Source organism: Nerophis ophidion, linkage group LG12 (assembly GCF_033978795.1).
Source record: "Nerophis ophidion isolate RoL-2023_Sa linkage group LG12, RoL_Noph_v1.0, whole genome shotgun sequence".
NCBI lineage: Eukaryota > Metazoa > Chordata > Actinopteri > Syngnathiformes > Syngnathidae > Nerophis > Nerophis ophidion.
The window spans coordinates 17,956,131-17,972,278 of record NC_084622.1 but is presented as its reverse complement, the minus strand read 5'-3'; the positions used below and the strand labels follow the sequence as shown (position 1 = coordinate 17,972,278).

Sequence of the window (16,148 nt, the reverse complement as noted above, 5' to 3'; positions counted from 1 at the left end):
ACATGTGAGGAGCCGAGCTAACTGATAGCAGCGGTCTTTTTAAAATAAAACAGTTTTCTAAACTGGACTTTCAATCGAAGCAGGAGGTAATAAAGGAAGATCTCTATCGAGACAGAGGGACTTTTAAAATTGAAGAAAGATAAGGAAGACTTCTATAAACAAGTTAGATGCTTTTGATCAGAAGGAGCTGGCATGGACTTCATTATAAGTAAAGGTAAGACCATAATAACGTTTTTTTTCATGATGGTATCCTTACAGCACACTCAAATTTTTACGGATGTCTTTGGTAAGTGCAGAGTGAGAAGAGGGTTTCAATTAATTAGCGCCCTGGCGGCAATTCAAGGAAATACGGTACTTCCCAGAACCTAAATGACCGCCATAACAACAACAACACAGGGGGAGCTCCACAAACCAAGTCAAACCCAGATTCCCAACCAACAAAGGTCTTAACTCATTCTCCAATGCCACATCAATTCTAGGCATATGCTAATTATTTGAAGAAACAAGTTTGTCCCAGCGGAAATTCTAGACATGCGCTAATAAAAATAATATTTTGCAAAACGAGTTTGAACCGGCGTTAATCTTGAGCCGGTGGTAATGCTAAGCATGCGCTAATTATTTTGCGAAGCGAGTTTTGACCCGGCAGTAATTCTAGGGAGGCGCATACTATATACCTGGCGGCAATTCAAGGAAAATACGGTATATACTCTGATGATTAACTTGTGTGATGACTGTATTATGCTCATAGTATATATTTGTACCATGAATTGATTAACCTGGACCCCGACTTAAACAAGTTGAAAAACTTATTGGGGTGTTACCATTTAGTGGTCAATTGTACGGAATATGTACTGCACTGTGCAATCTACTAATAAAAGTTTCAATCAATCAATCAATCAATCAATCAATCAATCAATCAATCAATCAATCAACGGTTACCTCGTTGCTAATCTGAGCTGGGATGCTGGCAAAATCCGGGTTGTTGGCAAAGGTTGACAAGTTTTCCACAGCCTCCAGGAGGGGGGGCGGTAGCAACACGGCACCGGTTTCTGTTCTCTTCCGAAAAATCCCCATCTGAAGCCTGAGAAGGACAGACCAGGTCAACACCAGGTTGCTGCTGCTTGGATGGCTGTGATTTTTTTAGATACCGTAACAAATTCACACTCAACGTTTTGATCAGTTGGGGAGTTGACCTTGATGGTCTTGACCAAGTTGGCGGTGTGGTGGGTGTTGGCCACCTCTTTGGCCGACTGGACAAACTGTCTACGGGCCACGGGGTTGGAGGTCTTAGAGGAGGCGAGGCGGCAGGCGTTGCACAAGGCCGACGTGTGCTTGGCCCACATGGTGGCTGGCAGACAAGACCTGACACGGCAGAGGACAAAGCAAGGAGAGTTGCACACAATCAGGCATTCTGGTGACGTGTTGGAGGGCCATGCTGTGCATTTCATTACAGTCACACCTGGGTGAAGTCTTGTCACTTCCTGTTTTTATTTTGAAAAGCTCCTTTCTCGTTTCAGATCACTTGCGCTCCCCTCGTGTTGTCGTTTGTCCTGATTGATTACACCTGTCCCACCATGCTTAAAATGTCTCGTCTTCTCTCTGTCCTGTGCCAGAGTGTTTACCATCTTCTTGTGCGCACCTCCAGCGATTATGTGCCACAGTCTTCCTGCTCTTATTGCCATGTTTTCTTTTGCCTTCTCGGGAGAGTTTTGTTTGTAACTTTTTCAGGTAAGGTTAGTGTTATAGATTAGATTAGTAGTTGAACCATAGAATAGTTTTGTAGTCTTGTATATTAGTGCCGCTTTAACCCATATACCAATAAATACCGATATACCAATAATTATTTAGTCCAAGCACTATTTCAGCCACACTAACCCATCGTGATGTACAGTACTGTATATTAGACATCAACTGCAATTAGTCTTAATTTGAAGTGACTTTTCCAAGCATAAGCAGCAGTCTACCTTTACACATTTATCATCTGTGTTTTACAATTGGTATCACACCAACTCTCAAATCCCTTCACTGGCTTTCTTTTCCACTCAGGATTTAATACAAAGTCTCCCTACTAACTCACCAGTGCCTCCATGGAAATGCCCCCCTCTACCTCAAAGAAATACTCACCCCCAAATCCTCCACACGACACCTCGGCTCCAAACAGGCTAACCTCCTCCAAGGACAAAGCTACGAACTATGGGAGACCAGGCTTTCTGCTCCGCTGCTCCGAGTCTGTGGAACGCTCTTCCCTGACCACCTGAGGGCACCTCAGACTGTGGATGCTTTTAACAAAGGCTTAAAAACCCTTCTTTGTAAAAAAAAAAGGCTTTTTATAGATATATGTATACTAGTTCTAGCTATTAGGCTGTTATAGTTTTTATATTTTATTTATTTTTATTATCTTTTTATTATTATTTTTTTTTTTAAATACACTGTAGCATTTTGAGGTTGTTTGCACAATGTAAAGTGCTTTTTACAAATAAAATCTATTATCATTATTAATCTATTACAATGGTTCTTAACCTGGGTTCTATCGAACCTTAGGGGTTCGGTGAGTCGGCCTCAGGGGTTCGGCAGAGGTCAAAACACACCCGATTCATCGTGTCAATAAAAACTTCTCCCTATCCACGTATTACAGATACGGCAACAACAGAAGTCACACTGGTTTGCAGGTGTGTAATTTGTTGTGAGTTCATGCAGTCTAGTATGAGTTTAGTGTCAGTTTTGTTCATGCACGGTTCATTTTGTACACTAGTAATAAAACATGGTAACACTTGAGTATGGGGAACATATTCACCATGAATTATTATTGCTTATTAACATGCAAATTAATAACATATTGGCTCTTAACTAGTCATTATTAAGTACTTATTAAGGCATGATTCGGCATGGCCTCATTATAACCCTAACCCTCTAACCCTAACCAAAAAACTCAAAATTAAGTCATTGTTACTTAGAATATGTTCTCCTAGAGTCCAAAAACCTCTGAATTAAGTCTTTGTTACTTAGAATATGTTCTCCATACTAAAGTGTTATTTTATTTTTCACTAAGAAGGGTTTGAGGAATGCACATATGAAACTAACGGGGTTCGGTACCTCCAACAAAGTTAAGAGCCACTGATCTGTTACTATGGAATTTAGGATGAGTGCACAATTTTTGGTTCCAATAGTTTACCTCTTATTGCACTTGCAAGATAGTTTCGATAAATGTTACCAGAACGTTGTCTGTAAAGGTTTTATAATGGCAACAGTTTAGCACTGAAACATATTTTTTTCTATGGAGTCAAAATCTGAACAAATGAAAGGTCAACTAGTGTTTGATTGTGTCCACTGTATTGTCCCGAGTGCGGATAGAGTGTCTTACCTGCGAGGGACTACTAGTTGGGTCCACTAAGCTCTGACAAGCCATCTGTATCGCTTGGTGGGCCCGTGCAAACTGGATGGGGTCCACCAGTCCCTCATGGCCTGACTGACTATTGGGATCCGACACACCTACAAGATACGAGGCCTACAGGACACAACATAGTAAGACTTGACCAGGTGGACCAACATCTGACCACATTTTGATTAAGTATGTTTTTTTTATATATATAATGCCAAACTATTCATGTGGTTGACCTAGATGTGTTCATGGTCAAAGACTGATTATGTAAACAATACTTGGACATGCTGAATTGAGGTGTACTGTGCTTGGTGGAAACAGTTTTACAGACATCAAGAACGCATTGTCAGACTTTACATAAAAATAATTTTGCAGAGCAGGTAAACAAATACATCTATTGTATTTTTCGGACTTACAATCCTTTCATTTTGGACAGTGCACCTTATAACCCTGTGCACCTAACGTAAGGAATCATTTTGGTTGTGCTTACCGACCAAAAGCTATTTAAAGTTAAAGTTAAAGCACACACAGTATGTGTGGTGAATTTTGTCCTCTGCATTTGACCCATCCCCTTGTTCTCCCCCTGAGAGGTGAGGGGAGCAGTGGGCAGCAGCGGTGGCCGTGCCCGGGAAATATTTTTGGTGATTTACCGTATTTCCTCGAATTGCCGCCGGGGCGCTAATTAATTTAAAACGTCTTCTCACTCCGGCGTTTACCAAAGGCATGCGGTAAATTTAGGCCTGCGCTTATAAATTTGAGTGTAATGTAAGGATACCGTCATGAAAAGCACAGTTAATAAAAAAACGTTATGGTCTTACCTTTACTTATAAATGAAGTCCATGCGCAACTCCTTCTGATCAAAAGCATTGATAACTTGTTTATAAAAGTCTTCCTTATCTTTCTTCAGTTTTAAAAGTCTCTCTGTCTTGATGGAGATCTTCCTGTATTACCTCCTGCTTCGATTGAAAGTCCAGTTTAGAAAACTGTTTTATTTCAGATATGTAATCCTCCATGTTTAAAGTGCAAGCGAGAGGGGAAAAAAAACGATCGCTGCTCACTCTTGCTGCTTGTTGTCACTTCTTCTGCAGCCGAGTAGTCGCAAGAAGGATCACTAGCGCCCTATACCACCAGGAGGCGGAAGTCATTTAATGACTCATATTTGACACACGCAGCTATGGTATATAAATAAAACATAGCTGTTTACTGTTCTTTTTAGCGTATTCAATAGCTTGGACCTTAAATCCTACTGAATAGCTCTTAATCTTCTTCCCTTTATGCGATTTCAAATGATTGAAATCAGCCTCCTCCATTTTGAAAATGACAGGTGAAGTGTCACTCGTGACGTGACGAGTTTGACCCGGCGGAAATTCAAGGCATTTGCTAATTATTTTGCGAAACAAGTTTGACCCGGCAGTAATTCTAGGCAGGCGCATACTATATACCCGGCGGCAATTCCAGGAAATATGGTAACTCCCAATTCCAACCCTTAAAGCTGAGTGCCAAGCAGGGAGGTAACGGCTCTCATTTTAATAGTCTTTGGTATGAGTCGGTTTGAACTCACAACCTACCCTTCCAAGTGATAATGATCAGTGTGACCAGTAGATGGCAGTCACACATAAAAGATATGTGGAGACTGCAATATGATGGCAGTAAACAACACCAAAACTTTAAATGTTCCATTGAGAATATAGAACATTACACAAGGCACACAAAAATCTGTCAAAATATTTTTAGTACGACTTCGGTAAACTACAAAGCCACACCGCTTGATGGATTTCCAACGCATGAAACATACAAAAATTACTATGGTGTGTGTATAAGGACCGCAAAAATGGCACCTATGCGCAGACATTATCTGGCGTTTTGATTCGCAATATTATGCAAAACCAACTTTTCTTTACTTTCTGGTACCGGCTGATCTGTATTTGGGATCTGGATAAGTCCAGAAAATGTGCGCCCCATGGTGGTCCGAAAAATACGGTAACCATTTTTCCATTAAAACTTTAAAAGTGTCCAAAAATTGCTGCCTGACATTTATTTTAACGGTTTTCATCCATTAAATTTTTGGGGGGGTTTATTTGCATTCCTATCATGATGTCCAACGCACAGGTTTGAGGTGAGCTCACCTGTCCTGCGGCCTCTGTCAGTCCACAGAGAGCTTTGGACGCCACACCTACACAGTCCGCGAAAGCCACCACGTCGCATGTCTTGCAATGCTGAGAGATGCCTGCCATGGACTCTCCAAGGACCTGGCAGGTGGAAACAAAGAACATACCGTCTTGAATCCCACACCTGATTCTGCGTTGAGTAGAAAGCAGCGATTGTGAAAGTGTCTACCTTTGAATTTTCCATGACGCTCTCGATACAGTCGAAGTAGGACAGTTCGCTGATGGGCTCGCTGGGATTATCCAGAAGCCCTCTGACAGCCTGTACACACACAGATGGTGAGGACCGAAACTGTGCTACGACGACACATTAATCAGACTCTGAACCAGCACAGTCTACAACTCTATTAAAAACTGCTCTTATAATTAACTGTACAAGGAGCTGAGGGTTAGGGATAGAGGGTTAGAAGGGTTAGGGTTAGAGAGAGAGGGGGGGTTTGGGTTAGGGTGAGGGTTAACCGTAACTCTTTTGGTGAGGGTTAGACAGAGTGAGGGTTGTGGTTAAGGTTAGGATTAGAGGGTTAGGTAAAGGGTGAGGGTTAGGGTTGGAAAGAGATAGGGTTAGGGATAAAGGATTAGGTTTAGAGGGTTAGAATTAGAGATAGCGCGTTAGGGTTAGAGAGTGTTAGGGATAGAGGGTTAGGGTTAGAGAGTTAAGGTTGGGGTTCGAGGCTTAGAGTTAGAGTGCAAGAGGGTTAGGGTTGGGGTTAGAGATAAAGCGTTTGGGTTAGAGAGAGTGTTAGGGATAGAGGGCTTGGGTTAGGGAGCAACGGGGTTATAGGGTAAGGGATAGAGGGATTAAGGTTAGGGTTACATAGGGTGTTAGGGATAGAGGCTTAGGGTTAGTGAGTTAACATTAGGGTTAAAGTGTTAAGGCTAGGGTTAGAGGGTTAAAGTTAGAGTTAGGGATATAGGGTCAGGGATAGAGGGGTAAGGGTAGGGTTAGAGATAGCGCGTTAGGGTTAGAGAGTGCTAGTGATAGTAGGTTAAGGTTAGGGTAAGAGTTAGAGTGCAAAAGGGTTAGAGGGTTAGGGTTAGAAGGGAGAGAGGGTTAGGGTTAGAATTAGGGTTAGGGATATAGAGTTAGGGATAGAGGGGTTAAGGTTAGAGTGTTAGGGATATAAGGTTTGGGTGAGAGAGTTAAGGTTAGGGTGTTAAGATGAAGGTTAGAGAGCAAAGGGTTAGGGTTAGAAAGAGTGAGGGTTAGGGATAGAGAGTTTGGGTTAGAGGGTGAGGGCTAGGGTTAGAAAGAGAGAGTTAGGGATAGAGGGTTATGGATAGAGCGTTATTGTTAGAGGGTTAAGGTTAGGTTAGGGTTGGGGTTGAGGTTAGGGTCCATTATTGCATCCATCTTAATGCTGAATTGAATGCCTCAGTCTCAGTATTTGCCCATTAAATAAAGTAGAAACTGAGCAGAACGAGACGTAAGCAAGCAAGTCTACCTCCAACTCCCTCAAGGCGTTGTCACACTCCCTCTGTCCTGCAGCCTGCTGTGTGCACAGTGTGATCAGCTGGTTGATGCTCTCTGTGACCGCCCTGAAACACACAAGGCAACCTTTTCACTGTGCCGGCCCGACAACGGCTATAGGCTAACACGTCGCACGCTAATGGCGGGCACGGTGCAGGAGTGTCAGAATTGTCTCCCCGCCTGAGGTTCAGCCTCGCTGAGCAGAGACAGCTTCCATCTTCCTAATTAGACAAAGGGAAGTCAGTCAGGCCCAGAGCCCCCCAGGACCAGCTGCCTGGCTCCCCTCCACGAGGAGGAAGATGACTCCCTGAAGCAACACTAAATGGACAAACTGTAGTTTTGGCTACAAACTGCTGCAACTTTAAATTGGGTGTAAGACTCAGTCAGGATGGAGGATACAATACCTGTCTTTACATTCATAGTACCGTATTTTCCAGGCTATAGGGCGTACTGGATTATAGAGCGGACAGCCAAAGAATGGCCTTTTCAAACTGTTTTCATACAAAAGCCAAACCGGATTATAAGGCGCATTAAAGGAGTCATATTATTATTTTTTTATAAATGGAAAAAACTTCCTTGTGATCTACATAACATGTGATGGTGGTACTTTGCTCAAAATGTTGCATAGATGATGTTTTACACATCTTCAAGCCGCTTTCTGACAGTCTCTTCAGGATGCGCCGTTTTGTGAGCGGTCTTATTTACGTGCCTCCACTTGGACAGCGTCAACTTTGTTGCAGCGGTGTAGCGTGCAAGGATGGGAGTGGAAAAAGTGTCAAAAGATGGTGCTAACTGTTTTACTGACATTCAGGCTTTACTTCAATCAATAACGGAGCAGCATCTCCTTATCCGTGGCTTACTAGTGCAACAACAACGCCCTTGTCCCTTGAAAAACCGTCCGACCGGAACTCACTAACAACTGCACCGGTATTATTTAGAGCTTTCATGGCGATTTTACTGACAAATATAATTAAGAACTTTACACTACTTTATACTACAAATGGCAACAGTGGAGGATGAATGTCACATAAAAAGATAGAGAAAAAGAAGACGCTTACCGATTACAAAGGCGGACTTGCGCAAATGTTCAGGACTTATGCAGATCCCAAATACAGATCAGCAGGTATCAGAAGGTAAGAAAAGTTGCTTTTGCATTATTGTGCGAAAAAAAACGTCTTACCTTTTACACATACCATACTAATACTCCTATGTAGAAGCACAGTACAATCCATTAAGTGTTGCGGCATCATAGCTTACCAAAGTCGTACTAAAACATTTTGATAGATTTTTGAGAGCCATGTGTAATGTTGTATATTTTCAGTGGAACACATCCAATTTTGGTTTTATTTACCTGAGTCATATTTCAGTCTACACTGGCATAGCTCGGTTGGTAGAGTGGCCGTGCCAGCAACTTGAGGGTTGCAGGTTCGATTCCCGCTTGTGCCATCCTAGTTACTGCCGTTGTGTCCTTGGGCAAGACACTTTGCCCACCTGCTCCCAGTGCCACCCACACTGGTTTAAATGTAACTTAGATATTGGGTTTCACTATGTAAAGCGCTTTGAGTCACTTGAGAAAAGCGCTATATAAAAATAATTCACTTCACTTTACTTCACTACACGTATCTCTCATGTGGGACTGCCATCATATTGCAGTCTACACGTGTGTCTAATGTGTGACTGCTATCATATTGTACTCTACATGTATCTCTTATGAGTGACTGCCATCATATTGCAGTCTATAAATATCTCATGTGTGACTGCCATCATATTGCAGTCTACACTTATCTCTTATGTGTGACTGCCATCATATTGCAGTCTACACATATCTCTTAGGTGTGACTGCCATCATATGGCAGTCTACACTTATCTTTTATGTGTGACTGACCATCATATTGCAGTCTACACCTATGTCGTATGTGTGGCTGCCATCATATTGCAGTCTACACGTGTGTCTTATGAGTGACTGCCATCTACTGGTCACACTTATTTCACCATGTACCAAATATGATAGCTTCGAGGTCGGTAAGCACAACCAAAATTATTCCATACATTAGGCGCACCGGGTTATAAGGCACACCATCGAGTTTTGTGGAAATAAAAGGATTTAAAGTGCGCCTTATAATCCAAAAAATACTGTAAAGCAAAAATATGTTTAAGATTGTGTTCCACTGAGTTTTATCTTCACTGTAATTGATAGATGACTGGAGCAGGAGCGCACCTTGCTGCTACTGCAAGAAGATTCTTGGCATTGGCGGCGCCTGGATCCACAGACAAAGACTTGGCAGCCAGCAGCAGTTTACTGGACGCCATGGAGATGTTCTTCAGGTTGCCAATGACTTGAATCTGATCGTCCCTGCTCTGCAAAATGAAAACAAATATCGACTGATGAGTGAACGTTGATCTGAGATGATGTACCGTATTTCCTTGAATTGCCGCCGGGTATATAGTATGCGCCTGCCTAGAATTACTGCCGGGTCAAACTCGTTTTGCAAAATAATTAGCGCATGCTTAGAATTACCGCCGGCTCAGGATTAACGCCGGGTCAAACTCGTTTCGCAAAATATTATTTTTTATCAGCGCAAGCCTAGAACTTCCGCCGGGTCAAACTCGTCACGTCACGAGTAACACTTCACCTGTCATCATTTTCAAAATGGAGAAGGCTGATTTCAATCATTTGAAATCGCACAAAGGGAAGAAGATTAAGAGCTATTCAGTAGGATTTAAGGTCCAAGCTATTGAATATGCTAAAAAGAACAGTAAGCAGCTATGTTTTATTAATATACCGTAGCTGCGTGTGTCAAATATGAGTCATTAAATGACTCCCGCCTCCTGGTGGTAGAGGGCGCTAGTGATCCTTCTTGCGACTACTCGGCTGCAGAAGAAGTGACAACAAGCAGTAAGCGTTTATTTTTTCCTCTCGCTTGCACTTTTAACTTGGAGGATTACATATCTAAAATAAAACAGTTTACTAAACTGGACTTTCAATTGAAGCAGGAGGTAATAAAGGAAGATCTCCATCGAGACAGAGAGACTTTTAAAACTGAAGAAAGATAAGGAAGACTTCTATAAACAAGTTATCAATGCTTTTGATCAGAAGGCGCTGCGCATGGACTTCATTTATAAGTAAAGGTAAGATCATAATAACGTTTTTTTAATTAAATGTGCTTTTCATGATGGTATCCTTACATCACACTCAAATTTATAAGCGCAGGCCTAAATTTACCGCATGTGTTTGGTAAGCGCCGGAGGGAGAAGAGGTTTTAAATTTAATTAGCAATTCAAGGAAATACGGTAGTTGGTGTTTCCCCAGCAGCTGTAAGGACTAATGCAGCCCAAGTGTCATGCTACACCAGCTCAGGTCCCTGAAGATGTTCCCACACTAATGAAGAAAATAACCAGAACACGAACATCACAAGATCTCATTAAGTCTGGCTCTTGGGCAAAGCAGTGTGGCCAAATGAATTTGATATATCGAATTATAAAAGGTAATAAAGTGACAGAACAAGAAGCACCTTCACGGCTTCCTGCGTGTGACACACCATGTCAGTGGGATCAGCACCAATGTGGAGTGGGCTTGTGTAATGATGATGAAACCTACTTGGGTGTGTCCCGCCATCTCCACACCGGCATCGAGGAACTCGTCAAAGTCTTGGCTGAACTTGCCGGAGGCGGAGGCCAGCTGGCTGCTGGTTCTGCGCGAGGAGTGGACCACCTCGCCCGCGGAGTGGTTGAGCTCAGCGGCTGTATGGTTCAGCTCGGTCTGGGCTTCCTGGAATGTTTTACTGCAAGGGGGAAGCTTCGGAAAAAACACAGAAAATATGCCCGGACGTGATAAAGTAAGCCAAATACAACGCTTAAAGGCCTACTGAAATGAGATGTTCTTATTTAAACGGGGATAGCAGGTCCATTCTATGTGTCATACTTGATCATTTTGCGATATTGCCATATTTTTGCTGAAAGGATTTAGTAGAGAACATCCACGATAAAGTTCACAACGTTTGGTCGCTAATAAAAAAGCCTTGCCTGTACCGGAAGTAGCAGACGATGTGCGCGTGACGTCACGGGTTGTGGAGCTGCTCACATCTGAACATTGTTTACAATCATGGCCACCAGCAGCGAGAGCGATTCGGACCGAGAACGCGACGATTTCCCCATTAATTTGAGCAAGGATAAAACATTCGTGGATGAGGAAAGTGAGAGTGAAGTACTAGGAAAAAAAAATAAAACTAGACGGCAGAGCGATTCAGATGTTATTAGACAAATTTACTAGGATAATTCTGGAAAATCTCTCATCTGTATATTGTGTCACTAGTTTTTAGTGAGATTATATGGTTGTACCTGTACAACCTGAAAGTCGGAGGGGTGTGGCCACAGGCGTGGTGACCGCCAGTGTCTCCGAGGGAAGCCACGTTTCTCGACGAGGCGAAGGCAGCTGGTGGGGCAGGGCTGAGATTTTCTTTTTTCTCCTCCTCCACGGTGGAAGCATCCGGTGGGAGGAAGCAAGAGAGTCCGCAGCTGCCTCTTTGACAGGCGCAAGAGGAACGACGCAAGCTCTACGCTCATGGCTACGGTAAGAGCCGACTTATTACCACCATTTTCCTCACCGAAACCTGCCGGTTAACATGTGGTAGGGAACCATGCTCGCTTGGCCGCTCTGTTCCATAGTAAAGCTTCACCGTCATCTTTAGAGAATGTAAACAGGGAAACAACAGCTGTGTTTGTGTTGCTAAAGGCGGCCGCAATACACCGCTTCCCAACTACATCTTTCTTCTTTGACGTCTCCATTATTCATTGAACAAATTGCAAAGGATTCAGCAACACAGTGTCCAGAATAATGTGGAATTATGCAATGAAAAGAGACGACTTATAGCTGTGAACGGTGCTGGACCAAAATGTCCTCTACAATGTGTGACGTCACACGCACGCGTCATCATACCGCGACGTTTTAGCATGATACTTCCGCGCGAAATTTAAAATTGCAATTTAGTAAACTAAAAAGGCCGTATTGGCATGTGTTGCAATGTTAATATTTCATCATTGATATTTAAACTATCAGACTGCGTGGTCGCTAGTAGTGGCTTTCAGTAGGCCTTTAATAATCACTTGTTGAATAAAGTATTTTTTTCTAGCAATAAGCACAAATAGAAAGAAACATTGGAGGACTCACAATGTCCACCAACAACTTTTTGCTGGCTTCTCCGATGCTCCTAAGAGCCATGTCAACGTCCTTCTGGCCCGGCAGGCAGTTGACACAATTATTCAGCGAGTGCGACACAGCTTTGGCCACCTGAAAGACATCAAGCTGTTACCGGAGAACAATATGCCTCGACGTTCCAGAAGAATGCGAGGAAAACATCCACCCATCCATCTACCCCACATCTCAAATGCAAATTAAGCCCGCAGTGCAGCCAATAATTGATGACACCTGGCAAAAACTATGGTTCTCCCCAGGGGGGCTGCAGGAAAGTGATTTATTCTCCCAACACTTAGGATGAGACACTTAGAACAATTATTGTGAGAGGAGAAATGATCAAAAATTAGAGATGGAGGAATTACATTTTTTAAATTGAGACTTCGACTGCTGACAGTTTTAATTGTCAGTTATCAAACAGCGTGCAGATTTCAATCATAGCGTTTTTCAAGGCTCTGTGCTTATGCCAATTAAATTCACTAAAATAGTACAAAACCCCAAACCAGTGAAGTTGTCACGTTGTGTAATTCGGAAATAAAAAGAGAATACAATGATTTGCAAATCCTTTTCAACTTATATTCAATTGAATAGACTGCAAAGACAAGATATTTCATACTCCAACTGAGAAACTTTATTTTTTTGGCAAATAATCCTGAACTTAGAATTTAATGGTGCACGCATGAAGATGCGCCTTTTGTCACCCCAAGATGCGAGAGGACCAGACGGGACAGGAATAGCAGGTAAAAACTTGATTTATTGTACAAAAATAAAATAACGCTGATACAAAAAAATCAAAAGAAAGCGCGTGCCTACGCACGGGAAGCTAAAGCTAAAGTAGCACAGATAAACAGAGTCCAAAAGTAGCGTGCCGAGCGCACGGAAGCTAAGGAGCTACTTAGTAGCAAAGGTACAAGGATTTAGGAAATGCCAACATGACTGTTGCTTACCGCAAACAAAGGATCCAGACCGGATGTGGGGAGTAGACAGTCTTAAATAAGGAAGTCATAAATGCAACACAGGTGAGCGTCAAAAACAAGTAGCAGGTGGAACTAATACGAAACCATGGTAACAAGGTAAATAAGGAAGTGCACAAACAAACTCAAAAATCCACAAAAATCTATGATCTGGGTAGCGGATCATGACAAAAACATTGCAAAAAAGTTGTCAGAAGGGAATTTTTACCAGTGTGTTACATGGCCTTTCCTTTTAACAACACTCAGTATAGGTTTGGGAACTGAAGTGACATATTTTTGAAGTGGAATTCTTTCCCATTCTTGCTTGATGTACAGCTTAAGTTGTTCAACAAGCCGGGGTCTCCGTTGTGGTATTTTAGGCTTCCTAATGCACCACCCATTTTCAATGGGAGTCTCACAGGTCTGGACAACAGGCTGGCCAGGAAAGTACCCACCCTCTTTTACTATGAAGCCACGCTGTTATAACACAAGGCTTGGCATCGTCTTGCTAAAATAAGCAGGGGCGTCCATGATGACATTGCTTGGATGGCAACATATGTTGCTCTAAAAGCTGCATGAACCTTTCAGCATTAATGTTGCCTTCACAGATGTGTAAGTTACCCATGCCTTGGCCACTAATACACCCCCATACCATCACACATGCTGGCTTTTCATCTTTGCGCCTAGAACAATCCGGATGGTTCTTTTCCTCTTTGACCCGGAGGACACGACGTCCACAGTTTCCAAAAAAACTGAAATGTGGACTCGTCAAACCACAGAACACTTTTCCACTTTGCATCAGTCCATCTCAGATGATCTCAGGCCCAGCAAAGCCGGCTGCGTTTCTGGATGTTGTTGATAAATGTTGTCTTTTTAACATATTCAACTGAATATGGGTTGAAAGGATTTGTAAATCATCGTATTCTGTTTATATTTACATCTAACACAATTTCCCAACTCATATGGAAACAGGGTTTGTAGATTGTTATATAAGAATAGGTTAAGCTTTGTCAGTGTGCCACGTGTTATTTTACCCTAAGGCAACAACGTTAATTTATGTTTGATGAAACAATTTGCTATAGTTATGCAGTATTTACTATAATCTGATCTTTGTTCCCCCCCAAAAAGCAAACAAATCTGCCGACAAAACAAGGAAATATTGACATTTGGTTGAAGCATCTTGTATCTTTGGTATGTCTAAACTCCAAGGGCAATTCCTTTCATCCCCTCTTCTTTTTCCCATCAATGACATTAATGTATGTCGATATGTATGGTGTCATAGAGCTGCTGAGTATGTGAAGCACTGTCATGATTGGTGGCTGCATGAATAAACGGGAGTTGTAAGAACCGAGAGTGAAGAATGAGGATCTCCCCAGGATTAAAAGCTCTTATTCCTTAAGGTCATCTACCTGTGCAAGTCTCTGCTGGCTCTCAGCATCTCCCGGATGCACCAGGGCCTGGTGGGCTTCGTGAATGAGCATGGAGGATCCCTCCATGACACACTGGGCTGAGTCCAGCATTGCAGCAGCGGCTTGAGGCTCCTTGGTGCTGGCCGCCACACCCCGGGCTGCTTGTGCCAACGTCCTTAAAGCCTGCGCCGTCTCTCTAGCGGCCACACCTGCAACGGAGCAAGACGCTTGAGGGGGTTCCAGCAACGTCGGTCAGTCAGACACAACATGGAACGTTTCAGCCGGAAGATTGTTAGCGATATTACAGAAGTCTTAGGAATCAAAAGGGAGCTATTTGAAGTAAAATACACCTTTAGTAGCAGTAGATAATAACTAACAGACATAAATGAAATACAGAAGATCCCAGAGAAGCTGGTCATCGGGAGCTTACTCACACACAAGTTCATACAAGGACCAGAAAGTCATCCATACTGTACATAAATTCTGAGCCATAATGAGCTGTATTGAGGAAATTTGTTAACTAATTTTAATTGATTGGTCTTAGTAGAGCACACAATTCCCAAACAGGCTGAATATTTTGAAGTTGGAACAGTTGGAATCAGCTAAAAAATGAGGGAATTTTGGAACTTTGAAGAATGTCCCATTGATTTAAATGGAAATTTCCAAAAAGTGTGGGAATTTTGGGAAAAGCGGGTATTATTTTGGAAAATGGTAAAAAAAACCAACTTGAATTGTCTGAATGAGTTGAAAAGGTTGGTGTTGGTTTTTTTCAAATACGTTGAGAAATGTAGAAGTAGTAACATTGTGAATTGAGAAATGGTATTACTGAATTCCTGGAATTACGAGAAAAAACAGGAATTTTGGGAAATCTTCAATTTATTTATAGATTTGTTGAAGTAGAGCACACAATTCCTGAACAGGCTGAATATTTTGAAGTTGGAACAGTTGGAATCAGATGGAAAATGTGGGAATATTGGAGCTTTGAAGAATGTCCCATTGATTTAAATGGACATTTCCTAAAAGTGTGTGAATTCTGGGAAAGTTGGGTATTTTTTTTGAAATAGTAAAAAAAAGTTGAATGGTCTAAATGAGTTGAAATGGTTGGTCTTGAATTTTTTTCAAATCAGTTAAGAAATGTAGAATTAGTAATATATTGAATTGAGAAATGGTATTACTGAAATCCTGGAATTACAAGAAAAACAGGAATTTTTCCAGTTCAAAAAACAACTTTATTTTCTTTTTTTTTTTCCAATTAAGAGGAATGTTTTGACGGTGGAATGGTTGAAGTGAGTTAAAAAATGTGGAAGGAATAGTAGCCAGAAAAAAAAAGGTGGAAATAGGGCTTTAGAAAACCAGGAATTCGGAAAATTCCTGGATTTTCTTTTGGAACTTGGAAAACATGTAGTTTGAATATCCAGGATAGTGCAATGTGTTGAAGGTGGGATGGTATGAATAGCTTGAAAAATGGGGAAATGCTGAACGTTTGAAAAACGGACAATTTATCTTGAATGGGAAAAATATCCGCAATTCTGGGAAATCTGGGAATTTTTTTTTAGATTTGTTGAAGTAGAGCACACAATTCC

At 42.0% G+C, this 16,148-nt stretch overlaps 1 protein-coding gene across 1 annotated transcript in view; it reads right to left on the bottom strand.

Moving 5' to 3' along the window:
• Window positions 1-16,148, bottom strand: part of tln2b (talin 2b) — a 242,937-nt gene that overhangs the window by 68,617 nt on the left and 158,172 nt on the right. Inside the window, 12 exon segments of the mRNA XM_061918043.1 lie at window positions 940-1,023; window positions 1,025-1,081; window positions 1,170-1,470; window positions 1,876-1,893; window positions 3,309-3,505; window positions 5,506-5,628; window positions 5,717-5,806; window positions 6,987-7,080; window positions 9,231-9,370; window positions 10,611-10,808; window positions 12,180-12,299; window positions 14,566-14,774. Coding sequence (XP_061774027.1) covers window positions 940-1,023; window positions 1,025-1,081; window positions 1,170-1,470; window positions 1,876-1,893; window positions 3,309-3,505; window positions 5,506-5,628; window positions 5,717-5,806; window positions 6,987-7,080; window positions 9,231-9,370; window positions 10,611-10,808; window positions 12,180-12,299; window positions 14,566-14,774 — 1,631 coding nt within the window.